This window comes from Bactrocera tryoni, chromosome 5 (genome assembly GCF_016617805.1).
Source record: "Bactrocera tryoni isolate S06 chromosome 5, CSIRO_BtryS06_freeze2, whole genome shotgun sequence".
In the NCBI taxonomy this organism is placed as follows: domain Eukaryota; kingdom Metazoa; phylum Arthropoda; class Insecta; order Diptera; family Tephritidae; genus Bactrocera; species Bactrocera tryoni.
In genome coordinates this window covers 59,738,698-59,766,393 of record NC_052503.1, presented here as the reverse complement: position 1 = coordinate 59,766,393, position 27,696 = coordinate 59,738,698, and the positions used below count along the sequence as shown (strand labels likewise).

At 34.3% G+C, this 27,696-nt stretch overlaps 3 protein-coding genes across 5 annotated transcripts; 2 read left to right on the top strand and 1 right to left on the bottom strand.

Annotated features, from left to right (window-relative positions):
- Positions 1-11: 11 nt before the first annotated feature.
- Positions 12-713, top strand: LOC120778285. Its single transcript, XM_040110072.1, has 2 exons — positions 12-319; positions 379-713. Exons 1-2 carry the CDS (start codon positions 263-265, stop codon positions 643-645), a joined length of 324 nt encoding a protein of 107 aa, XP_039966006.1. The 5' UTR covers positions 12-262; the 3' UTR covers positions 646-713.
- Positions 714-1,792, bottom strand: LOC120778284 (probable small nuclear ribonucleoprotein Sm D1). Its single transcript, XM_040110071.1, has 2 exons — positions 1,708-1,792; positions 714-1,124 (listed from the first exon to the last, which is right to left on the bottom strand). The coding sequence occupies exons 1-2, from the start codon at positions 1,719-1,721 to the stop codon at positions 764-766; spliced, it is 375 nt and encodes a 124-aa protein (XP_039966005.1). The 5' UTR covers positions 1,722-1,792; the 3' UTR covers positions 714-763.
- A 320-nt stretch (positions 1,793-2,112) lies between these two features.
- On the top strand, positions 2,113-27,655 carry LOC120777872 (kinesin light chain). Of its 3 annotated transcripts, XM_040109427.1 has the most exons (7): positions 2,115-2,274; positions 13,583-13,689; positions 13,914-14,540; positions 17,616-17,736; positions 17,807-18,286; positions 18,613-18,915; positions 27,390-27,655. In XM_040109427.1, the coding sequence occupies exons 2-7, from the start codon at positions 13,655-13,657 to the stop codon at positions 27,405-27,407; spliced, it is 1,584 nt and encodes a 527-aa protein (XP_039965361.1). In that variant the 5' UTR covers positions 2,115-2,274; positions 13,583-13,654; the 3' UTR covers positions 27,408-27,655. The 3 variants fall into 3 exon arrangements, with proteins under 3 accessions (XP_039965363.1, XP_039965361.1, XP_039965362.1); XM_040109429.1 differs by lacking the exon at positions 18,613-18,915 and having other exon boundaries at positions 2,113-2,274; XM_040109428.1 differs by lacking the exon at positions 13,583-13,689.
- Positions 27,656-27,696: the final 41 nt, after the last annotated feature.

The window sequence follows — 27,696 nt, the reverse complement described above, 5'->3', positions numbered from 1 at the left end:
TTAAGCGAAACAAATAGTGACGTTGACATCTGCGTATTAGTTATTACTGGTTTTACTAGTTGAGAAAAAATAGAATAATGTAAGCAAAGAAACACTAATGTCAAAATTCAGTAAAACTAAAGAAAGTATTATTGTTATTAAAAGTAAAATTTAAAAACATCAGGGAAAAAATAAATATACATATTTAGCTATATATGTATATTGTATATATTATTTTTTATTGAAATTACTTATTTTGTGGAGCTAAAACCGAATTTTAAATATGGTATTTCGTCACCAACCTTTCCAATACCCACGAAATTGCAGCTTAAAAGATCAAGTATGTATAAATACACATATCAACTTTTGCATGTCACTTAACTTAAATAAATGTTTAAGGTTGATAGCGTTGAACACGATTTGCTACATTTAGGAAATAAAATTCGTGGACTTGAAGATGCATTGGACAATCCCAATATTGACCCAACAATAGTCGCTATGTTAGAAGATGAAATATTAGTGCTGAAAGCTGAAGTTGAGAAACATAAACAAAACGTTAAAACCTTGCACAAAGACAGATCTAAACAGATAGGCATAGTTACCATTCTAATATTTATTATATTGATAGTATTCACTATGTACAGACTGTTTTATGCTTGGTATTAAAATAATATTCAACATCAATGTATACAAATGTACTGCAGTGTATATATACTGCGAATAAAAAATTTCAATTTCCATGTTTTATCCTTCAAGTTTTATTTAATTTCAGTATTTTAAAATCTTAACGTCTACCAACTGCCCGTCCACGACCACGACCTCGAGGTCCACCACGGCCGCGTGCTCCACGTCCTCTGCCGCGATTACCTCCACGACTGCTGTCTTTTTTCTTTGTTTTTGATTTAGGTGTATCATCAATGAGCAGTGTTTCTAACGGTAAGCTGTCTGGCAGTATGAAGTATCGTATATTGTTACCGCGAATACTTAAGGATTCCAATTGAACTGGGTCCCTGTTTTTAATAGTCATTTTAACAGACTTTAAATGAGTGTTCATCGCTACATCTACTCCTGTGATTGTACCATGAATTTGAGTTCCATTTTTTAATTCGATTGTCACCGTTTCGTGACTTAGTTTCATAAGAAATCTGAAAAAATAAATAAATTATTAAACATGGTTTTTTATGAGAAAACATGGTTGGGATAAGATCCAAAAATTAAAATTAATATTGTATTTTCTTTCACTATAATACTCGTAAATTAATAAGGGACCAGTTAAAACATAAAATTATTCATTGTCATTACTTTTCAAATACTTATGTGGTGTGGAAAATTAAGTTTTCAAAATTAGTTCAAACCCTTTCTATATGTGTGATTTTACAAGTAACAGTAACGAATTACATTATCAGTAAATAAGACAATAAGAACATAAGAATTTTTTTATTTTACAATAGTGTATACCATCCATTTATAATATTTTCATATGAATATAAAAGAATTTTATTAACCATTTCGTATTTACTAATAAACATTTGAAACGTGCTAATAATTATATACGCAAAATGCATCGTGTTCGAACTCTCATAGTAATTCCCGACGTAGTCTAAGCACCCTAATCATTTAAACACTCCAATGAGAATTTACTTCAAGTATGTTCCATTGTATTTTTTTTTTAAATAATATAAAAACTTATAATGGTTTGAATTACTAAAAGTACATAATGTTATTTACCTAACCAACTTCATGTTTAGAAGCGCTTCTCTCAAACCGGCAATACTAAATAATTACTTTGCTTTTGTTGTCATGTTGCAAAGACAGGTCTTGGAAATACGAAACATAACAGGAAGACGAGAGTCTTCACTTTGCCAATAAAGTCAGAATAAAATTATTGTAATCTTGCTTTTTACTATATTTAATCAAAACTTCCTAGATTAACGAATAAAAAAATAAACATGATTAGAGGATCTTATCTTCTTATAAGAAAAATGATTTTAGTCTTATTTGAACAATGCTTGTTACAATTTATTGAAATCGACGTTAGTATTTGCTATTTATAAAAATTTTTAATATATGGCAGCCTGTATTCAGATAAAGTATTCTTATTACTCGTTACTGTGATATTCGAATTATTTTAGGTGCAGTCAAGTATTTTGTTCGTTCCATAAATTTCGGTCGAAACTCTTTTGGACCGTCTAAGTTTTTTTTCAGCGCAAATAAATAATTCTGCATCAAACGATTCAAAAAGTTGAGTTTTCAACAGTTGATCGACTCTCAGATATCATTCGACTCTTGCTGCAGGTAAAAATTTATGAAACCTCCTATAAATATTTAGTGTCAGTTTGTTTCTGCTTTACCTATGATAGCAGCAATTAGCTCATTTGGAATAGAGAAAATGAATTAACAAATTTAAGTGAGTCATTAGTGAAGTAATGTACGTATTTTTAACAAAGTGTCGTTGGCAAATACCAACAGTTTAAGTGTATATACATATATGTATATGATAGAAAAGTGTGTTGCAAGTTAGATATGTACACATATGTTTATAGCATATTAATCCATCCGTACATACATATGTATGTATGTTTTACTCGTATGTACATAAGTACTTGATTACACTAGCAAAACTAATATCGTCTTAGTTATAGATCTATCTATCTAGTTATAGATTTAATAGCTGTGAAAGTGTACCAGCAAGCTCTTTCAGTGTATTACATTCCTTCCTCTTTATCATATATACCATAAACCGTCTCCCTTAAATGTAATATAAATAATAGACCATATGTTTTCCCATACCTTCGTATGTCCTACACTTTTATGGGTCAGAAGTAAAAAAAGTGGCAAAAGTTCAAAATTTCAAACTTTAGAGAAAACTTTAGAATATTGTCTAAGGATTTCGAGGATAAAATGGGTATGGGCGGAAGGAATTCGTTGAAACTTCTTTTTTTTTTGTTAATTCCTCTTTCTTTATTTAGCAATCTTAGTTCTAATAAAACAAGCGTCTATAAATTATATATATTTCAAATTAATTGCGCCGCGATCTGAAGGTACCGTTGGAAAGAGGAAGTCCTCCTGATTAAACAAGAAAAAACGTTTACTTCGGCTGCACCGAAGCTGATATACCCGTCACAGGTGCATTTCTTTTAGTTACTATGTGTTCAGTTTATATGGAAGCTGTATGCTATAGTAATCCGATCTGAACATTTTTTTCGGAGATTTTATTATTACCTTAAGCAGTAATCCATGTAAAATTTCGTGAATATACCACGTCAAATGCGAAAGTTTTCCATACAAGCCCTTGATTCCGATCGTTCGATTTATATGGCAGCTATATGCTATAGTTAACCGATCTGAACAATTTCTTCGGAGATTACATTGTTGCTTTAGAAAATAATACATACCAAATTTCGTGAATATATCTTGTCAAATGTGAAAGTTTTCCATACAAGAACTTGATTCCGATCGTTCATTTTGTATGGCAGCTATATGCTATAGTGGTCCGATATCGGCAGTTCCGACAAATGAGCAGCTTCTTGAAGAGAAAATGACGTCTGCAAAATTTTAAAACGATATCTTAAAAACTGAGGGACTAGTTCGTATATATACAGACATAGGATCTCCGACGCTTCCTTCTGGGTGTTACAAACTTCGTGACAAACAGGCAATTAATATTTTTACCATCCATTTTTCATTAGTTATTTGTTAATTTTAGAAGAGTACAGAAAAAAATAAAATCTAAAAAAAGTAAATAATTTAAAAAATTATGAGCTGACGAAATGGGGGTCTCTAAAAATTTCCACGTGACCATACCTATGATTGCAACCCTCCTAGTTATCTGAAACCAAAAAAAAAAGATTATTAATCTAGAATAATGTCGCAATGGCCGAAACTACGGAAAAGTGGGAAACATTTTTTTTCACAAAATGGCGACTGCCAGAAAAAAAATTTTTTTGGATCACTTTTTCTGACAAATTCGAATTTTTAAAAATAATAAAAATAAAAGTTTGGGGGGGGCTAGTTCCAACCATAGACAAGCCTGTAAAGAAGAGTATAAAAATTTCAAGTAAATCAGTTTTGAGAAAAACGCTTTTAAAGTTTCGCGTAAAGTCTTTTGTTCGATTAGTTCCGGCCGAACCAGTTTGGATGCCGGGTCAGAAAAATGCCTATATCTCCGAAAATAATTTGAATTTGAAAAATCCTCTTGTACAACATATTTTTGAATAGTTAAACTTGAAAATATAAAAAAAAATCGATTTTTTTAAATTTCTAGACCAGAATACCCCCTTAATATACCCTGTTCAGGGTATAAAATTATGCAGGGTTATAGGTACCGCAAACGCTTTTTTACGAGATATTTGACTTTAAAGTTCAAAAATTCCCGAAATTCGAACATTTCAACAAGCTATTTCACTACGTTTACACACTCTACGTACATTTTTCAAATTAATTAAATTATTCAAACTAATTAAATTAAACTATAAACATTTAAATAAATCCATACTACGCATATCCATACGCTTCACTGTGGCTGATGCATAGGTAATACTCGTACAACTACTACCATCTATGAATATGATTTTTATTAGATGGATTATAACTATTAGTTAATAAGATATAGGATTTTTGAGAAGCAACTTGTGTTAGTTTACAAAAAAATTGATCATAAAGCATTTCGTGTGTTAATAAAGCATTGCTTTTTTGGGGAAAATACAATAAATAAGTTCATAATCCAATAAAAACAACGAATAACTGATTCTGAGAAGTATTTGAGCGCTCTTTAATCGTAATAAAACCGAATTTTTGCGTCGGTGTGTGACAATAGAAACATAGCTCCATCATTTGCCACTGGAGTCCAATCGACTGTCATTCTAGTGAACGGCACATGATGAACCGGTTCCCAGGCGTGGAAAGACGAAAAAGTCGGATGGAAAGGTTATGACAGTCTTTTTTTATGCATGTTGTATAATACATACTCAACGACTGATTACTGAGCCAGTTATAATCTATTTCACTGCGTATTTGGTTGCAGTTCTTTTCTACTATTACAAATACTTAGCAATTGTATTATTTTTGAAGAAGAATCTGTTTAAAATTGTAGGCATACATATATTCAAATGATTCCTACAAACATGAATTTTGAACAAATACTTATTATTTGAAACATAAATTTTGTACATATTTATGAGTTGTATTAAATTTTGATATCTTCTTCTTCTTAATTGGCGTAGACACCGTTTACGCGATTATAGCCGAGTTAACAACCGCGGGCCAGTCGTTTCTTCTTTTTGCTTCGTGGCGCCAATTGGATATTCCAAGCAAAACTTGGTCCTTCCAACGGAGTGGAGGTCTTCCTCTTCCTCTGCTTCCCCCGGCGGGTACTGCGTCGAATACTTTCAGAGCTGGAGTGTTTTCGTCCATCTAGACAACATGAACTAGCCAGCGTAGCCGCTGTCTTTTAATTCGCTGAACTATGTCGATGTCGTCGTATATCTCGTACAGCTCATCGTTCCATCAAATGCGATATTCGCCGTGGCCAACGCGCAAAGGACCATAAATCTTTCGCAGAACTTTTCTCTTGAAAACTCGCATCGTCGACTCCTCCGTTGTTGACATCGTCCAAGCCTCTGCACCATATAGCAGGACGAGAATTATGAGTGACTTATAGAGAGTTTGGTTTTGTTTGTCGAGAGAACCTTTCTCTCGAAAACTCGCAACGTTGTTGTTGGTGTTGATGCTGGTACCAAGATAGACGAAATTATCTACGACTTCGAAATTATGACTGTCAATAGTGACGTCGGTGCCTAGTCGCGAGTGCGAAGACTGTTTCTTTTCCGGTTTAGTTCAGCAGCTCGAATTATTTTCTTCAGAAGAAGGTTGAAGAAGTCGCCCGATAGGGAGTCGCCATGTCTGAAACCTTGTTTAGTATCGGACGGCTCGGAGAGGTCCTTCTCGATCCTAACGGAGCTTTAGGTGTTGCTCAACTCAGCCTTATTAGGTTTGCGGGGATACCAATATCAAACACCACGGCATAAAGGCAGCTCCTTTCCGTGCTGTCGAAAGCAGCTTTGAAATCAACGAAGAGGTGGTGTGTGTCGATTCTCCTTTTCCAAAATTTGGCGTATGGTGAATATCTGGTCGGTTCTTGATTTACTAGGTCTAAAGCGACACTGATAAGGTCCAATCAGTTTGTTGACGGTGAGCTTTAATCTTTCACACCATACGCTCGATAGAACCTTATACGCGATGTTTGGGAGGCTTATCCCACGGTAGTTGGCGCAGATTGTGGGGTCTCCCTGTTTGTGAATATGGCACTTAAATTTCAATCGTTGGGCATGCTCTCGTCCGACCATATTTTACAAAGAAGCTGATGCATGCTCCTTATCAGTTTTTTGCCGCCGTGTTTGAATAGCTCGGCCGGCAATCCATCGGCCTCCGCTGCTTTGTTGTTCTTCAGACGGGTAATTGCAATTCGAACTTCTTCATGGTCGGGCAATGGAACGTCTGTTCCATCGTCATCAATTGGGGAATCGGGTTCACCTTCTCCTGGAGTTGTGCGTTCACTGCCATTCAGCAGGCTGGAGAAGTGTTCCCTCCATAATTTAAGTATGCTCTGGCCATCGGTCACTAGATCATCTTTGGGGGTTCTACAAGGGTATGCTCCGGTCTTGAAACCTTCAGTTAGACGTCACATTTTTTCGTAGAATTTTCGAGCATTACCCCTGTCGGCCAGCTTATCAATCTCTTCATTTTCGCGCATTTCGGCCTCTTTTTTCTGTCTGTAAATGCGTCTCGCTTCCCTCTTCAACTCTCGGTATCTATCCCTTCCCGCACGTGTTGTGGTCAATCGTAACTTTGCGAGGTAGGCAGCCTGTTTTCTCTCCGCTGCAACACGGCACTCCCCGTCGTACCAGCTGTTCTTTTGCGTTTTCCGGAAACCAATGGTTTCGGTTGCAGCTGTACGTAGGGAGTTTGAAATGCCGTCCCACAGTTCCCTTATACCGAGTTGTTGACGAGTGCTCTCAGAGAGCAGGAGTGCTAGCCGGGTAGAAAATCGTTCTGCTGTCTGTTGTGATTGCAGCTTCTTGACGTCGAACCTTCCTTGTGTTTGTTGGCGTGCGTTTATTGCTGCACAGAAGCGGGTGCGAATCTTGGCTGCAACAAGATAGTGATCCGAGTCGATGTTAGGACCTCGGAGCGCACGCACATCTAAAACACTGGAGACGTGTCTTCCGTCTATCACAACATGATCGATCTGGTTGGTAGTTTTTCGATCCGGAGACAGCCAGGTAGCTTGATGAATCTTCTTATGCTGGAATCTAATACTACAGATAAACATATTTCGGGCCCCGGCGAAGTCGATCAGCCTCAACGCATTTGGGGATGTTTCCTCGTGGAGGCTGAATTTACCGACCATAGTGCCAAAGATACCTTCTTTGCCCACCCTGGCGTTAAAGTTGCCAAGCACGATTTTGACATCGTGGCGGGGGCAGCCCTCATAAGTGCGCTCCAAGCACTCATAAAAGGCATCTTTGGTCACATCGTCCTTCTCTTCCGTCGGGGCATGGGCGCAAATCAGCGATATGTTGAAGAACCTCGCTTTGAGGCGGATTGTGGTTAGACGTTCATTCACCGCAGTGAATGATAGTACTCGGCGACGGAGTCTCTCTCTCACCACGAATCCCACACCAAACTTGCGCTCCTTTATATGGCCACTGTAGTAAATGCCACAAGGACGTCCATCGCATTTCTTGGACGGCGGTGATGTCAGTCTTTATTTTTACGAGGACATCAACCAGCTGAGCAGCGGCACCTTCCCAATTAAGGGAGCGGACATTCCAGGTGCATGCCCTCAATTCGTAGTCCTTATTTCGTTTGCCATGGTCGTCATCAAAAGGGGGGTCTCTCATCCGAGGCTGTTGTTGCTTTTCCATTGGAGTGTTTTTTTTACGTGGCGGGTCCCAAACCCAGCGCACAACCTATGCAGGGGATGTTTCGCCTTCTCACTTTAGATCGCCTTCAAACGGATGTTCTTAGGCCCAGAGGATACTTGGTCAAATACGGGAAGTCGTGAGCTGCTTGAGTCATATGTAAAAGACTTGTTTCTGGCCACTCCCAAGTGAATGGCGATCAGAGAACTTTCCTCACTTGCGTGAACTTCTACACATGACTCCATCATCCTTTGATATAATAAGATAAAATATATCCTATGTCCTTACCCTGGTTCTAAGCTACTTCCCCACTAATTTTCAGTCAAATCGGTTCAGCCGTTCTTGAGCTATAAATGGTGAACCTACAACAACTTTCTTTTATATATCGTCACCTGAAATGCAAAATAACGTATCATCAAAAAATTCAAAATTTAGTTTTTTACTGATTACGATTCACCACATCGTATTACATACATATGTGTCGCAAATTTTAAGCTTCTGCGATCAAAAATACCCAAATTCAAAAAAACGTATCATCAAGTGCTTGATTTCTTTAAACAAAATAACGTATCATCACTCATGTATGGAAATATAACAGAGTGTTTGTTTTTTTTTTTTTTATATCGAAGTTAGCCTTCATTCATTGTTTATGTTTATTTTTAGTGATTAAGTTCAATGTGCTTTGGTTAGTTTAGTCTACATGGTTGATCGAACGTGGACTACTATATACATATACATATGTAGTCCTTTGTGAGGCCATAGAAAAGAAGAACTCCTATGTTCGAACTATAATAAATTAATAAAACGCTTCCCGCCAGTTCGGTGGGATGTCTGAAGGTATGTGCTCCGAGGTGTTTAAATCTTGACTTACCAAACGCGGATCAGTCAAGAAGGAAGTGTTGTGTTGTTTCCGCCTCATCTTCTTCCATACAGCTTCTACAGATGGCGTCTGGTAAGATTCTCAGTCTTACAGCATTCACGCCCATAGGGCGATGTCTTGTTAAAAGCCCCACAACTAGGGAGAGGCTAGCTTTACTGAGGGCAAAGAGATCACTAGATCTCATGCGAACGATCTTGGGACAAAAGACTTTTTCAACAGCGTGTGTAAAAATTGTGGCCCAGCAGTAAAAGATTAGGATACGGGAGCTTATCCGCTCCCATTCTACCGATAGCGGTTCTAGGTTTCCTCTTCTTGCTAGCTCATGTTTCCTGCAATTCCGCTGTGGTCTGGCACTCATATCATTCTTATCACAAAGGCACTCGATGCTACTGATAGCGAGGTTAGGTCTTCGATCAGCTCTGAATTCTCTCATTGTTAATGAGTTCAAGGCTGGAATCGCCGCTCTGCTATCTGAGTCGATGGTCACTCCTCTGAAGGAGGGTGCACTCCGGAGTAGTAAATCTACTGCTACCTTAATGGTTCCAATCTCGGCCTGGAAGACACTGCAATACTTAGGAAGTTGGAGAAACTGGAGTTGATAGAGAGCTCCTGACAGTAAACCCCTCCACCTTTGACCCATCCATGAAGAAGCTCACTGTAACTTTTCTCCAACGGCTTCTTCCCACTCACAACTCCCTCGGAATGTGGGTAGAGAAGGAGCCGCCAGAGTTCGGTTTAGCGACTCCATGATCAAAGTGATCAGACGCGTTCATTTTTAGGAATTCAGCAGCCTATTCTTTTGCAAAGTTTAACAATAACTAAAAAGAAATGGCAACATCTGCAGGACCTAGAAGCTTTAATTCCAGTAGACTGTTATTACTTTTATGATAATATACCTTTTGAATAATTAGCTATTTAATAAATAATAATTAAACATTATCCTCAATTTTTAGCTTGAAATATTTAAATTTTTTCTGGCACTTATGTACATATTAATAATAAAAATAACATGAAATATGAAAAACTTGCAACTGTTTTTATTTAAAATTAAAAAAAAGTATTAATATTCAAATTTTTCATTTTTATACAAATTTAGATTGATCATACGTTATTTTGTTTCAGAAATGAAAATTCAAAATAACGTAAGACACCTACTATAAAATTTCCTTAATTTTTCATTATTTTTTTTCTAAAATATATTTATAGGTTCATGTTAATTCAGATCTGAAAATTTTGTTTCAATATCTCAAGTGGTTTTCTTTTTATACGGTTTTTTGCTTCTCCTGTAAACTTACGAAAAGTGATGTTACGTTATTTTGCATTTCAGGTGACGATATATAGATTAAATGGATATTTTCTTTTTTAAATTTATTAAACAAATAAGTTATATTATATAATAATATTATATATGTATATTGTCACCTAAAATACAAAACAACGTATTTTCAAAAAAATAGAAATCGCAGACATACATATACATATGTATAATAACCAAAATTTAACCATTTTATAACGAAAACTCAAATTTTGTTTCAATATGAGTGCATGATAACCAAAAAATATAACCACTTTATAACGAAAACTCAATATATTTCTTATTTTTAACGCAGAAAGGAGTACTATGCGAAAGTACTTCAGTCACCCCGGGTATTCGCTCGACCAGGGTTATCGGAGAAACACGCGTTTTAAATAGTGAATTTTTGATCTTTAAATACTAATGCCTCAAAAACCATAGCTCAGCGGCAACTATATTTATATATTTTTTTAATCTGGAGGACCTTCTCTATCCGAACATACCCATTTTAACCCCGAAATTGGGGGATGCTATTCTAAAATTTACCGATCTATTTTGAAGTGTGATAATGTAATACAATTAGTTTAGTGGTTTATTTAATAAGTTACATATAAGTGATGTTAAATAGTGCAAAAACAACTTCAATTCAATATTTAGCTTTTGTTCAATTCCTTTTATTCATACAATAACAAAAAGGTCGCATTTGGCTGAGATTTAGAATAGTATCCCCGATTTTGGGGTTAAAATGGTTATGTATAGAGGGAGGAGATTCTCAAGATTATATATATACAGTGGACTAATAAAGTTTACATACACCTAGTTCTATTAAATTCCGACACGTTTATTTGTTATAAAATGAATAAATTTTGTGGTTTTTTCTATCCATTTCAAAAGATGTATATTTAACATTATATTTAGCATATCAAAATATTTTTTTTTTACATAAATAAAAAAAAATAATGCTAAAGCTTAAAATGGGCATAATTTATATCAAAAAAGTTTACGTACACCAATGATTATTTATATAAATCAAAAGTTATTACAATAGTTTTAGTGGTTTTTGGCCTACAATTTGTTGCTATTATTGTCCCTAGATATCGATGCTCAATGCCCACTCAATAATGCTTCTAGTATTATTTCCTGATATTTTGACCCACTAAGTCCATGAGCCTGCTTTTTGGCCTTATTTTGATAAAATTCGATGTTTTCGATTACGATTTTCCAAGAAGTTCCAGATATTTTGAATAGGATTAATGTATGGTGATTGCGGGACCTATGGAGTTATATTTAATTCCACAACAACCCTGCACGTACAAGTGGCCGCTATTATCAGCCGATTTAAGCACACTTAAAATTTAAATTTTGTTCTTAAAATGTTCAGATACATATGCTTATCCATTTTCGAAATGTACCAAAAAAAAAAAAAAAATAAATCCTGAAACAGTAAGGAATGTGTTGAAGAGTGCTGGTTATCATAGACGAATCGCACGTCGTAAGCCATACATAAGTAAGGTTAATAAAAAGAAGAGGTCGGCGTTTGCTAAACAATATTTAAACAAACCGTATTGGTTATGGGAAAATATTGTGTTCACCAACAAATCAAAATTTAATATATTTGGGTCGAATAGATAATGAAAAGTGTGGAGAAAGATCAATAAAGAGTCGCAAGAAAAAAATGTATTGCCAACGATAAAGCACTGTAGGGTTAATGTTATGGTTTGGGGGTATGTGGTATCATCTGAGTTTGGACATTTGGACTTTATTAGTAAATAAAATGAATAAGCATATGTATCTGAACATTTTAAGAAAAAAATTCAAATTTTAAGTGTGCTTAAATCAGCTGTTAATAGCGACCACTTCTTTTTGCAACAGGATAACGACCCAAAATACACATTGTATCTTGTACGTGCAGGGTTATGGAAATAAAAATAACTCCATAGGTCCCGGAATCGCTCGACATTAATCCTATTCAAAATATCTGGAACTTTTTGGAAAACCGTATTCGAAAACATCGAACTTCATCAAAATAAGGCCAAAAGGCTGGATCATGGACTTAGTGGGTCAAAATATCAGGAAATAATACTAGAAGCATTATTGAGTAAGCATTGAGCATCGATATCTAGGGACAATAATAGCAACAAATTGTAGTCCAAAAACCACTAAAACTATTGTAATAACTTTTGATTTATATAAATAATCATTGGTGTACGTAAACTTTTTTGATATAAATTATGCCCATTTTAAGCTTTAGCATTATTTTTTTTTATTTATGTAAAAAAAATATATTTTGATATTCTAAATTTAATGTTAAATATACATCTTTTAAAATGGATAGAAAAAAATTACAAAATTAATTATTTTATATCAAATAAACGTGTCGTAATTTAATAGAACTAGGTGTATGTAAACTTTATTGGTCCACTGTATATATATAGTAAGTATATGATGTATAAATATTTTTTTTTTAAAGCTGCCTTACAAACTGACCTACAACAAGAAAAAACGTTAACTTAAGCTAAATACCCTTCACAGGTGCATTTCTGTTAGTAACTATGTGTTCAGTTTGTATGGAAGCTATATGCTATAGTCAACCGATCTGATCGGTTTCTTCGGAGATTACATTGTTGCTTTAGGAAATAATACATACCAAATTTCGTGAATATATCTTGTCAAATGTGAAAGTTTTCCATACAAGAACTTGATTCCGATCGTTCAGTTTGTATGGTAGCCATATGCTATAGTAAGCCGATCTGAACAATATTTTCGGAGATTACATTGTTGTCTTAGAATATAATCTGTACCAACTTTTGTGAAGATACTTTTTCAAATGTGAAAGTTTTCCATACAAGAACTTAACTTCAGTTTGTATGGCAGCTATATGTTATAGTGGTCCGACATCGGCCGTTCCGACAAATGAGCAGCTTCTTGAAGAGGAAATGACGTTTGCAAAATTTCAAAAGGATATCTTAAAAACTGAGGGACTAGTTCGTATATATACAGACAGACAGACGGACAGACAGACGGATATGGCTAAATCGACTCAGCTCGACATACTGATCATTTATATATATACTTTATAGGGTCTCCGACGATTTCTTCTGGGTGTTACAAACTTCGTGACAAACTTAATATACCCTGTTCAGGGTATAAAAATCCAATATGTACGAAATATTTTATATTTGTGAAGGGTATTATAGCTAATTTGACATTATTGCAATCCACTGACATACTTTTACCGGCGGTATTTCATTTATACACTATTTATTTAAATTTTATAGTAATTTAAACGATTTCGTAATTTATTCATTATTATAGTGATATTTGCTAACAAGTTTGGTATAGTTTTTGATTTCATGTCCTTTAGTTAATATTTGTTTTGTGTATGGTAACGTTTGGAGTCTATATTGTGTTTTGGGGTTGAAAATGACGTAATTTTTCGTGCGCTTGCGCAGACCATTCATAAATATGCTAGGAATATTATTGATTTTTGGACATCTGTACACACAGAGAGAGTGGAAATGTACGCGCTTACGGACGTAGAAGGATTTTGGCTACTGAAAAAAATATTTTTTTTACAAAATGATAGCATCTAAGGCAATAAGAACCTATAGAATGTAAGTACTATTAATTTACTGTTATCAAACATAACATAATATAATCATGTATTTATGTTTAGTTTACTTTAAAGTTTGAGGTCTTGACGATATATATTTGTATATGTATATGTTGAAAACTCGAGTCGTAGTATTTTCAAATATGCACATACATACATACGCTCACACAATTGCCATGATTGATTATATTTTAATATGTATGTTTTAATTTTACTCATTTTCAGACGAAAAATCGAAAGCATTGGCAAGATGACTCAAATGACACAAGACGAAATTATTAGCAACACAAAAACAGTGCTGCAAGGTCTCGAGGCCTTGCGTGTAGAACACGTCTCCTTGATGACTGGTATGGGCGAAGCTCATCGAGAAAATGAAAAATCCGATATAGTTAGAAAAAATATTGAACATATTGAATTGGGTTTGTCTGAGGCTCAAGTGATGATGGCACTAGCCTCACATTTGCAAAATATCGAGGCCGAAAAACAAAAATTAAAAACACAAGTACGCCGATTACATCAAGAAAATGCGTGGCTACGCGATGAGCTAGCCAATACACAGCAAAAATTCCAAGCCTCCGAACAATTGGTAGCACAATTGGAAGAAGAGAAAAAGCACCTCGAATTTATGGCATCTGTTAAAAAATACGATGATAATCAGGAGCAAGAGGATTCATGTGAAAAATCCCGCACCGATCCAGTCGTCGAACTATTTCCTGATGAAGAAAATGATGAGCGAAACAATATGTCGCCAACGCCGCCAAGTCAATTCGCTAATTCGACTGCTGGTTACGAGATACCAGCACGTCTACGTACTTTGCATAATTTGGTGATTCAATATGCTTCGCAAGGCAGGTGTGTATGCGCTTCAATACAAATATGGTATGTACGTGCATATTTTTGTATGTGGCTGCGGGTTCATTGAGTTCAAAATAAAATTAAGAGTGTGAGAACAATAAATGAGTAAAATGAGTGTAGGTAAGAGAACATATAGGCATGCTGAACAAAAGGATAATTGCAGAAATTTTTATATTACAAGTATTTGCCGGCTTTTTTGTATCAAAACACAATTTCATATGGCCCATATAGGGTTGTCAGTTTCAAATATAAAAACTTTTTGTGCTAGTTTTGAATTTTGTATTAATGTATGTACATATGTACATATACATATATATTATTTTCATATTTAAATTTTGTGGATTCTAATCGGCTAAAATAAGGTAAATTGGCGAAATTTTTTTTTATTCCACAAACTTCCCGATCTGAAATAAGTGGAAATTAATTGGTACTTTTCATAATTGGTTTCTGTACGAATTGTTAAAGGGACTTTTATTATCTTTTAAGTATGTGTGTATATGGGATTTGTGTATATGTATATACATGTACAGCGGTGAGCAACGTCTATAAGTAAAAACAATTGAGTTGACTCTTGCAGAATGCGTTTTAGCATATAAAACGTTATTTTACATGTGAATAATTGAGAGAAATACATATATTGTAGTGCATAAAAAGAGTCATTTTAAATTACCTGATTATACATATGTAGTTTTCCATGCACCCATAAAACAAACAGAGCTAAATTATGTTGATACTTTATTAAAAGCATGCTTTTATTTTCAAATTAATGGTTTAAGAATAATACTAGAGCACAAGTACGCAAAGCGAAAAAATGTAAATTCTAAACCAATTTATTATTTTAATGTTTAATTATAAGTTGAGGAATAAATTTTTTTCAATCCAGTACGTAGGATTAAAAATAAATTTTTAAGTGTTAATTTCACGATTTTTAGGCTTAAAATTGTGTACTTTTATTCCGACGTTCGTGAGTAATTTTTTATTTTTTTAATTCTCTACACAGTATTTGGAATAAAAAAATTAATAAAAATTTTTGTTCAATTTTTTGGAGATAAAAAAGAAAAAATAATTCATATAAAAAAGTATTTGTTTTAATGCATCACTTGTAACTCTGTTTTTGCACTCGTTTTTAGCCATATTTATTTATTTAATAGAAAAATTGTCTTGGAAAATAAAAGTAGTGTTATATAATATAATGGGTTGTCAAAAAAGTCTTGCGGTATTTTTATTGAATTTTTTTATTTTTATTGAAATTGAAATGAATTTTTGATGACTTATACCTAGCTCTTGACCGATGCTACGGCGCTACTATGCAATTTTCGACGACAGGCCGAATGGAAATTGTATCGGGTCCATAAACTGCACAAATTTTATTGGCGGCTTGAGATGCATTTTTGCCTTTATCGTAGTAGTACTGTAAAATATGCCGTATTTTCTCTTTATTTTGCTCCATGTTTGCGACGCTATAACTCACTAACGACTTAAAAGAAACGACAATCAATCAAACACGTGTTAGCGCGTGAAATGAGTTTTCCAAAAAGGTATAGCATGACCCGATGCGACGAATAAAACTAGAATTACGCGCTTTCAGCGCCAACTAGCGAAAATACCGCAAAACTTGTTTGACAACATATTATATATTATTAATATAAAGAGAAAATAAATTTAGCATACCATAAATTGAGGAATAAAGAGATTTTTCAAGGGGTCGCAGGTTAAAGGCCCATGTTTTCGAATAGGGATCACATCACCTCACTAGCACCCTGTAGGATATTGGACTTTATCAATATACTGGGGCTTAGTGAGTCCCTGTGAGTTAGGAGAGGGCACAATAGACCTAAAGTCGCGATGCATTCCTCAATTATTTATCTATCTATCTATCTAAGGGGTCGTTTTTAAAAAAGTTGAGTTTCCAATTGCGTATTTTGTTCTGGACATAGAAATAGCACAGTAGACCGCTTCTGCGGAAATTAAGAAAAGTTATTAGAAGTTTTTTAAGTGTGCCAACAATTTTTCAAAATTGCTTGGCATCGTCGAGTCCAACTCTAACTAACTTCTGGCACCTATTTTATGGAATTGCGTATTACGCATTTTTGATGCCAATCCAAAGCTTTTCAGGATTTTTGAATAATTTCTTAGCAATATGTATCTCAACATCGGTCCATAAAATTAAAAAAGGTGTTTGCATCGGGACTTTGAGTTGGCCAGCTCAGGACGTCAATACTAATTCTTCACATTTTTAGCTGCGTGCTTTCGATCATTGTCATGCATAAAAATCCAATTCACATGCATCGATTCGAACGCGAAATGGTTCCATAGAATTTTTGAGAAAAACGCTTCCCAGATCATTACGCTATCACCGCCGTGCTTAATGGTATTGTGGTGTACTTAGGGCGCTCTAAAATATTCTTCCGAAATTTGACGTCCATTTCTAAATGTTCTTTGGCAAAGTTCAGCCGGGATCTTATGTTTCTTTTGGAGAGCAATGGTTTAATTGAGACGCCTTCGTACTAGTTTACTGGATGAGTTAATTCAAAATTTATGCCATAAAGAAGATTTAAAAGGATTAGGCTGTGTTTTTCTGATAGTTGTTTCATGTTATCTGTCATAGCATGTTCTGTTGTTTTACGTGCAGGATTGCGGATTATTTTTTTCAGAAAATTATGATAACTTTTAACAAAATTTAGTATTAATTTTTCCCTTTTTATGTAGATCAAAAATAATTCTCCTTTTTCTCAGAGTACAATGCAATATTGTGCCAATTTTTTAAATTTTTTAAATTAATTTAACAGCTACAGTTAAAGTCTTTTTTACACGACTGTCAATCAATAACGAATATTTTTACAAATAACCAAATGTGTGCTATTTCTTTATCCAAGCAAAATTCGTTATATTGCGACATTAGAGTAACAATAAAAAATTAAGCGAGATAACGGCTTATTTGATAAAACTAAAAACTGATTTGAATAATTAATTTTAAAATTAATGGAGTAATGTTTATTAACAAAATTAAAACTTTTTAACTGTTAGCTAAATTTATTTTCTATTTTGTTAAAACTAACTTTTTATAATTAGATACGAAGTGGCAGTTCCACTTTGCAAACAAGCACTCGAAGATTTGGAGAAAACTAGTGGCCACGATCATCCCGATGTTGCTACGATGTTAAATATTCTAGCCTTAGTCTATCGCGATCAGGTGAGAAATTCATACATATATAGTATACGATTTTATTGAACTAATTTCCTTGACTTTAATTAACATTTAGAACAAATATAAAGAGGCAGCCAATCTGCTGAACGATGCGTTGTCTATTCGGGGCAAAACACTAGGTGAAAATCATCCAGCCGTAGCGGCCACCTTAAACAATTTAGCTGTTTTGTATGGTAAACGTGGCAAATATAAAGATGCTGAACCACTTTGTAAGCGTGCACTGGAAATACGCGAAAAGGTGCTCGGTAAAGATCATCCCGATGTGGCGAAGCAATTGAACAATTTGGCATTGCTGTGTCAAAATCAGGGAAAATATGATGAAGTTGAAAAGTATTACCAACGTGCATTAGAAATATACGAATCGAAACTCGGTCCAGACGATTCAAATGTCGCCAAAACCAAAAACAACCTGGCCAGCTGTTATCTGAAACAGGGCAAATATACAGAAGCCGAAGTCCTCTATAAGCAAGTCTTAAATCGTGCACACGAACGTGAGTTTGGTGCCATTCACAGCAAAAATAAGCCAATTTGGCAGGTAAGTATCAATTGTGGTTATTTAGCTAATATGTAATAGGCAGCAAAAAAGCTTTAGCGGCGCTTTGCAAACGAAACGAACAAAGAAATAAACCAAAAACAAGGAAAAAGTCGTGTTTCCGCTTAACAGCGTATATTTGAATAGCATTTATATACTTATCTACCAATATATATAATACATATGTATATATGAGACAACTGCTTATTTTCAGTAGTCATGCATATGTATATATTTTTTTGATTGACTTTACAATTGTGAGTTATGAATAATAAGTTATGCATATTGTGTGGTTGTATTGCAATACCTTTGAAATCATTTCTGGATAGGTTGCTGAGGAGCGAGAAGAACATAAATATGATGATTGTTATAATACACCATACGGCGAATACGGTGGCTGGCATAAGGCGGCGAAAGTCGATACACCAACTGTTACGACAACACTAAAGAATCTCGGCGCCCTGTACCGGCGACAGGGTATGTTCGAGGCAGCCGAAACATTGGAGGACTGTGCGTTGCGTAGCAAAAAAGAAGCATTAGATTTAGCTAAACAAACCAAAGTTGCACAACTGCTCACCAGCGGCGAAAAACGGCGCTCAAGACATTTTAAAGAAGATGCTGATAATGATGAGGTAATTTTTTTTAATGGGATGCAGTTTTTTTCTTTTTATTTCATCATCTTATATGAGCCTTTAATTTTTTGTTTTTTTTTTCCACACGGCTTTTTCCTTCATTCGGAATAACATCATCAAGTTGTATATGTTGATCATACTTTTTAGTTGCCATTCATATTTACTTTTTTGTTTTTTTATTTTGCATGCTTGTTTTATATTTAAACCAAACCTTTGAACTTTAAGCAGAGCTATCTGCAATCTCCACACGTACGTTTTAAGGTTATTGCTAAATTTAGTTATTTTTAATTTTTCAATAGCATATTAACCCTATAACAAATATTAATTCACTCTTCGTTTACTATATATCATTTCTTAATATTTTTTGTTCTTTTTCGCTCTCTAATGCTCTGAACGCGAAAACAAATTAACATTTTTTTAAACTTATTTATTCTTTTAACTTTTATTTATTTTTTGTATTATTATTTGATTTTATTCAGCAAAAATTATGTCTTCCACTAATTTGTCTAAATATTCTATATTTATTTATGCAATTTAATCTCTTCATCAAAATTATATATTGATTATATTTATCTATACTATCAGTTCTAAACAGCAGCGGACAAAGAAATCTAGACAGTCAGAAAATTTTATGTTTTGCTATCTTTCTTAGAAAGTTTTTTTATTTGACGAAAAGTTGTATAAAACAGTTTTGATGCATTTTAAGAGTCGAAAGTTGTTTTTTTCGGTTAATTAGACGCACTCACTCTTTAGATGTTATTCTACACCTTGCAGTTGAAAACTTATTTGACGCTTCATCTATTGGGCCAATTCAAAGTTTACATACGAAATCCAAACGTTGGTGTCTGGTTTTTTTAGTTTGTATGGAAGAAGACTTTCTACTAAAAAATCTTTATTTTCACTTTTTTGTCGAGTCCATATATTAAATGTATCGAAAGTAAAGGTCCACATAAATCATTCAAGATATGCAAAATTATAGAGCGATACCTCAAAAACTGACAAAGCAATTCGTTTATATCCAAAAAGACGGACGAGTCTGTCGTCACGCTGATCACTTATATACAGTGTGCGACAAAACTAAAGCACGGAATCTACTTTGTCGGTATTTACATTTACAAAATAATAAATTAGTCATTAAATGATTTGTTCTTTATTTTTTATTACTAGGCCATTAATAATTAATAAAATTAAACAAATTAACTTAGTAAAAAAAGATAAAAAATCAAATATGAAAAACACCAAAAATTCTGGTGAGATAAATCTAAAGCACATGTCTATGATTTCTAACTTTTGCCTAACGATTTCTAATTATCAGCAAATGTTGGATATGTGTAATTATTATTATTTTTTTTAATTTGTACATACTTAGTTGCAGTTCGTCAATGAAAAGATCGGTTAATGACTATTGCAAAAATGTTTTGAATAAATCATGATATTGTTTCCCGAACTTTGAGCCGATTTCGCACATCAGGCTCTTTAGTTTGCGATAAGAGGATAATTCGGGCAATAAAAAATAAGCATTTTATATCTGCAACATGTATTGCAAGACAATTACGGTTAAATATATCACAAAGATCCATACAACATCGAACTGTTCAAGGTGGATTTTCATGCTGCAATTTGTTTAAATAACAGAGACCGGCTCGAATGGAATATGCGAGGATACACATAAATTTGGCAATATCAAAATGGCGAACTGTGCTTTTTTCCGACGAATCAAAGATCAATATGAAAGTTTCAGACGGGTTGAAGTTGATGGAGGCAAAGAACGTTTCCTTTGGGCGTTATCGACATTTATCGAAAATAAATTGGTATTTCCCAATTTTAAAAAGAGTATAGTAACGATATAGAAACAGTCGTTGTTTGGTGTTGTAATGATTGAGGGCGATATAGAAACGAGCGCGTTTATTTGAACCGAATATTGAAATTTGGTTATTTTAGTGTCAGAATTGGAAAAAAATTATACGTATGCCAAAGGTTTAAGAAAGGGGAAAAAAATCATTGATCACGTCGCGACGGCGACGGTTGACATAAAGTAAAAAATTGTGGAATCTGATAGTTGTCGGAATCAGAATTGAAACCCATCAAAAAAAGTAGTACCTGTCATGAATTCAGATATTATTGGTTTGATATTCGAAACAGAATTTGTATCGGTTTTGGGTGTCACGGAAACCAATTTTATCGGTTTTGCTATCAGAAACAAAGCAAGAAGATAGTCGCTCACAGATTGGAAATGTAAGTTAAGAAATCTAGTTATTTTTTTATTACGAATTAATTTATTTTAATTTCTGTAAGGGAAAACATAAGTATAAAACACGAAATGTGTTAATTATTAGATTTGCAAAACGTAATAAACGTAATTTAACACCCAAATGCGTTTTTATTTATTCAATAAATGTTATCTCTTAAAATCTTCATTTAATTCCGAACTGATTAAACACTTTAATAGGATTGCTTTCAAATGTATTCATTTGCAAGTTTTGTCACATTAGTAAGCAGCTGATTCGAATATTGGTTTTGCGAATGTTCGAAAAGACTAAAATCCAAACAGATTCTGTGACACCATTGAAAATCAGAATTGGTTTGCAATTCTGACAGCTTAGCAATTCTGTCTTGGATTTCACAACACCTGATTATTGTTATTTTACTTAAATTCACAAAAAACAAAACAACAAATAACTACGTAAGATACAAAGGCGCTACTAGGTGTTACCAAACTTCCTTAATTCTAAATTAAAGTTTTGATGGTGATTTCAAGAATTCAAATTGAGGAACGAAACAGCGATAACAACCCTTAAAACTTAAAAAACTAAACGGGAATAGGGTCGATTATTGTCTTAGTATACTTAAATTCAAAAAATGGGTGAAATATTTTCTGCAAAACAACAAATAGCAACGTAAAATACAATGGCGATTTGTGGGTTACAATACTTTTTAATTTTTATTTAACACTAGCAGACCCCGCAGCCGTTGTCCTGCGTGAAATTATGAGTTTTGAAATGAAAAGAAAGTTGAATTTATATTGTGTTGAAAATCATTTATTTGCGATTTTTCTAAATTTTTTCAATGTAGCACAGTTTGATAAACAACATTTTTGGTTTCTGTTCTGGTGCGGAAATGTACTGAGAAGATGGTTTTCCAACTCGTGAACACGCCACGTATGTATATCTGGCCGTGTGAAAAACATAGTATTTCCAGATTCACCGAAACTGAATATGTTTGAACTGAAATGGTTGTCCCCTTGTATTCGATAACTGCGTCACAATCAGTCAGGTTCCATTACACAGCTAAAATTGCTCGTGCACTCAAGTAATCGCAGTTACGATAATATGGCCAATGTTCGAATACACATTCGTGATGAGTTCATCTTTCGTTGAAGTGAATTGACAAAAGGCAGGTGAATTGATATCAAACCTCTGGAAGTATCAATCGCAATTTGCCCATTTCCAATTCTTAGTATATGCGACCTTCAGTGGCATGTGAAGTAGCTATCGAATTGCCCATCGTTTGTTTCCAGTGATTATCATGTTCCAGCAATTGCAATTGCTGGCATGCTTCTCAAAAAGTTGCACACACTTTACCATACACAAAACGCAATGACTTAAATGAATTTGAACCGCGAGACGCACAACAGTCGGGGAAAACTTTCATGTATTCCAAAAGTAAATATCCCAAAAATCGCTTTATTGCAGTTCAGTTTAGTGTTCGCAAGGTCCGTAAACCATATTGGTTTTCATCACTTCGTATAATACTGGATCTTTCTCTGGATCGGGAATTTCCGTAGAAATGATTTCATCAATTTGATCTGGTGTAACCACCATCCACCATCCAAAGAAGAATGTGTGCGTGCGGCAAACCTCTTTTTGCAGCTCAACAGAGTACATCCAGCAAACAGCACCATACACATACATATACCATAGGTTGCTTCAAGATAACGTCCACCAAACATCGTAAGTGTTGTTTGAAAAGTCGTGCTGTGACATCGTGACGATCGTTTTGCTGTTTGACCGCGATCCATAATTCCATACGTATGTCATCGCATCCTGGGAGTACTGTTCATGCGTCTTGGGCTGCCATACATTGATGGCAAAAAGAACGCCGACCGATATTAGCGCAACCTCTTCTTGGCTTCGTAACAAATTTCAATCTGTAATTGATCACTTTGTGTGAAACACACATATAGTTTTCACTGAATAATCTTTAATAATTTAGCTTTTGAATAACCGGAGTTAAAAAGCAAGCGACCGAAATTGAACGATTCAAATAATTTACAAATCAAAATATTGAAAAACAAAACAAACAAAAATAAAAAAAAAAATTGTATGGAAAAAAGTTACTTTTTTGGAATAGTCCAATTTTCCGACTTTTCCTCATGAAAAGTATAAGGTATTTTTATTTCCAAACCTTCTCCGATCCACAACGAACAACCTCTGAAAATTTCATCAAGATTGGTGCAGCCGTTCTCTTAGCGTTATCACCAAACAAACATTCATTCGTTTGTATGAGAAAAACAAATGGGCTATTTTTAGAGGGTTTCCGGAAATTATTCGAATTTTACTCGCCTCAAAAACCATCTTTAAACTTTAACGAACATTTAGAAAAAAAGAATTGGCAAAATTGGTCCAGGCGTTGTTGAGTTATGCGCTTAGCAACACATTTTGCGAATCATTTTTATATATAAGATATGTATGTAAAATTTTCTTTGGAATTTTTCATACAAGAACAATGAATGTCCCGATATTAAAAATAAAAAAACAAATAATTTAATGCCTATTTCATGATTTTATTCATTTAAATACCGTTAAGGTAGATTACGTACTTAAGATTTTTCGCTCATTCTATATGTTTTAAAGGGCCTTCTATGTTTCCTTCTGAGAAGCATGTTCACCCAGTATAATAAGCTATAAAAGCAATCATGCTTGGTACGAAATACCATAAAATTATCTACGCTCATCGGTTCAGTACTTTCCGTAACTCAAAACTTCCTGTTGTGAGTGAAATCGTTCCACATTTTGGTCTATCTATCATTTACTATCTAATTCAAAAACTATCGCCCTTCTTTTTTCTTTATATGATTTTAGACATAATGTGTTTTGGGGCTAAAAATTTAAGAACTCGGTACATATGCATCCGTTGCTCTAATCCCCATTTATGAGTTCCATCCTTCTAGTTGTTTCTACAATTATTCGAATGAGTTCATGTGCAAATTATATTATACTAGTTGACCCGCAGATTTCGTACTGCCTCAATTGATGGATAAAAACCTAAACTTTTGTATAAAATAATTTCAAAACAAACAAAAGGAATCTGTACTTAATAAAAAAAAAACATATTGTGAATGAAGCATGAAGTTTTATTATTATTTTCGACACTTCACGTTTCTTACTTACAAAACAGAGTTTTCCTGAAATACTGGCTATTTATAAGGTTTAAATTTTATATTGAAAGACACACACTGTTATGATACAGTCGGTTAATCAATTTAAATCTTTGTTATAAAGTGTTTTGTAACGTGATTCGTAAATAAGACGAGACAGGGAGATTCCCCGTTGATTCTACAAACTTCTAAAGATTGTCCTTATCATTTATTTATGGTCACCGCAAAGACCAGGCGTACTCAAAATTGTAAGCGTTTAAAATCGAATGGTAAATCCATTGGTATCATTGATATCCACAGGATCAAGATATACTCTCCTTTGCCTTTTATTATAGTAGCCTCAATGACGTTATTAATCAGTTTTTTCACAGCCAGTCTTGTACAATTGCACAGTTGGGGTTGATTAATGTTTCGCAGCATGATGACAACAGATCCTACTTTTAACGGCAAATTGTGAGGTGGTAATCCAGGCAATTCCAGTGAATTTAGAAACTCCGTGGAATAGTTGAGTACGTCATCCTGGCTCATAACGGTGTCGACTGATTTGAAAGAAAACAACTGTCCTGGAAGAAAACTCTGAATAGTCCCATTGAGATCCTCAACGTCTTTATTTTGCAACCCACTCACTCGTTCCCCCAGCTAATTATGATTATTGAACTGTTGCGCTATATCTGAAAAACACGCTGAATAAGCTCCTCTTTTGATTATGTGATGTGACAGAAATCTGTGGATAATGTGATGAATCCGGTCGAGATGACTGCGACTTTACTATTTCCAATGTCTAACAACTGCTTCGCAAACACATTTGCAGTTTCATCTTGTGGCAAAAACACTCGTAACTTAGTTGTTAATTGGAGTGTATTTATGTATGTACTGCCACAAATTCGATTACTTTTGGCATGCGTTTAGTTCATCAGCAACAGTTGATCGGGGAATAACTGGAAGAGTCTGACGAAAATCACTTGACAACAGAATCATGGCTCCACCAAAAATATTTTGGTCGCCACGAAGATCTTTCAACATTCTGTGCAGTGCCCCCAGTGACCTTTTATGGGCAATTGCGCATTCATCCCAGACAATCAATTTGCCTACTTAAATGATCTTGGCTATTGCTCTATTTTTGGCCATGCTGCAAATTGGTGATTCAGTGGTTTGCATGTTTAATAGTAATTTTAAGACAGAATGTGCAGTTCACTTGCTTTCATGCAGACTCGCAGCTATTTCAGATGAGCTACATCATTTCGCGATCTAATCCTCGAAAAAAGCAATAAAATTTAGAACGTTTTTTCGGTTCCTCCGGAAGCATGAAGGAGTAAATTTCACCAGATCCACTGTTCACAGCTTCTATCAAAGGGTCGTAGCGTCGGATCATAGTGAAATGCAGCTGGTTCCAGGATTACAGGAGCGCTGCGTCTGCGGAATGGCTCAATTTCATTATGTCGAGCTCGCTCGCTGTTGTTGTGTTTATCTATGTAGTCTAAGCCTATCTACTTCACTGTCAACGCAATTCTGACAGCAATACGACTATTTTCATGATCTGTCCCTCTCTGGTCATCAGTTTGCGAACTGCTCTCTCGTTTTGCTTTCGCTTCGCCATTGCATATGAAAAAACATGCAGTGAATCATCGCTCGTTCTCGCCCAATATTATCGCGTTGCTTCTCGCGCCTACTCTGACATCCGCCTCCGACAAGAGTGAGTGATTGTAATGTAATGATTGTAAAAAGGTCTGGACTGGACTGGAGACTAACGGACAGAAATTAATTTTTATATATATAGATAGAAGAAGATTATATATTATATTTTGGCCTACTAATACCTGAAAGCTTTGCTTGACTGCACGCGAAATTTCCTTTGAAATACTGAGCAGGTTCTGATATACAAGGTGCGTAACGCCTTCCTTTTATCGGCAAATGCATTTTTCCGAAAAGGAAGAAGTCGCACGGTGCCATATCAGGTGAATACGGGGAGTGGTTAATGGTTAAAATGTGATTTTTGGTCAAATAATCGGTCACAAGTTGGATTCAGAGCAATTTTTGGTCGTCAGTCAATTTGTGCGGAACAAACCGTGCACACACCTTTCGTAAGCCCAAATGTTCGGTCAAAATACGATAAATCGATGTTTTGGAGATGTTCAATTCCATTTCCATGAATTTCGGTGATCACGGATTTTGATTGGCCCACAAGTTGATCGTCATTTATGTCCTCATGACCACTTTGAAAACGTTGAAACCACTCATACACTCTGCTATGGGATAGGCAATCATCGCCATAAACTTGTTTCATCAATTGAAACGTTTCGGTAAAAGTTTTACCAATTTTAAAACAAAATTTAATGTTGGCTCTTTGATCGAAGCTCATTTTCGCACCGATAACACAAACATACTGACACTTAAAATGCAATAACTTCACTTCCAATCGATGAAATGTCATGAAATTCTCATTGGACAATCGATAAAGATAGCAGATTCTAACGCACCAGTCGACATATAGATGGCATCACCAGGGGGCGCTAGATTCAAAAAGTCCTGTGTACTTTGGAAACGCATATTGTATTGAGTGGTTTCATTTGTACTTTCTAATAATTTTCAAAAAATAATTAGTTATACTAAATTAATTTATGTCTTTTTGTGTTAATGAAAATGTAAATCAAGCAAAAAGTGAAGCATACAATGTCATGTTATTAAAATATCCTTGATATTCCCTTGAAATTTTAATTAAAAATCTTTTGGTTATTATTCTAAAAATTAATAATCATGTCTCATATACAGAGAGACAATTTAAGTGCTTGAGTTGGCCCGTGATAACTATACTTTTGAACGCTTATGTAATTATTTAATCTTATTTTCAACTTAGTAAGGAGTTACATGAGTTAGGGAATATAGTAATAAAACTTGCCTAAAACTGAAAACCATCTATAATCTAAAAGCAGTTGTAAGAAATATCACCAACATAAAATACATGAATATTAATTTAATTTAATTCCCTTATTTATATGAACAAGTATTCTAAATGTATAAGAGTAAATCTAATATATAGTATAGTGATTATGTACTCTATTTAATTTCTAAATAAATACTAAATTTTCTTTAATTTCAGAAGGGTCACAAGCCTTAGAGGGTTTTGCGGTGATGGCCGGTCAGCAACGTGTGCTACACAAGCTCACCAAAAAAATATAATAAAAAGATATTTTAAGTTTTTCTACACAAGTAACCATACAAAATATTTATTTACTCATTCCTTAATAAAGTTTGTTCACGCAAATTAAGTTTTTTCTGCTTGAATAAATAAACTGATATATACATGTATATGAAATAACATGAAAGTAATTATGATAATAAAAACGTGTTCTATTTTATAATAAATATGTGGTTATAACGTATTCTAATGATTGCCTACTGCATTA

Bases quoted from the DNA above. Each gene is read 5' to 3' on its own strand.
- LOC120778285 (XM_040110072.1), top strand. From the start codon at position 263: ATGGTATTTCGTCACCAACCTTTCCAATACCCACGAAATTGCAGCTTA. The intron at 320-378 runs GTATGTATAAAT...TAAATGTTTAAG, and splicing joins ATTGCAGCTTAAAAGATCAA to GTTGATAGCGTTGAACACGA.
- LOC120777872 (XM_040109427.1), top strand. From the start codon at position 13,655: ATGATAGCATCTAAGGCAATAAGAACCTATAGAAT. The intron at 13,690-13,913 runs GTAAGTACTATT...ACTCATTTTCAG, and splicing joins GCAATAAGAACCTATAGAAT to ACGAAAAATCGAAAGCATTG. The intron at 18,287-18,612 runs GTAAGTATCAAT...ATTTCTGGATAG, and splicing joins AAAATAAGCCAATTTGGCAG to GTTGCTGAGGAGCGAGAAGA.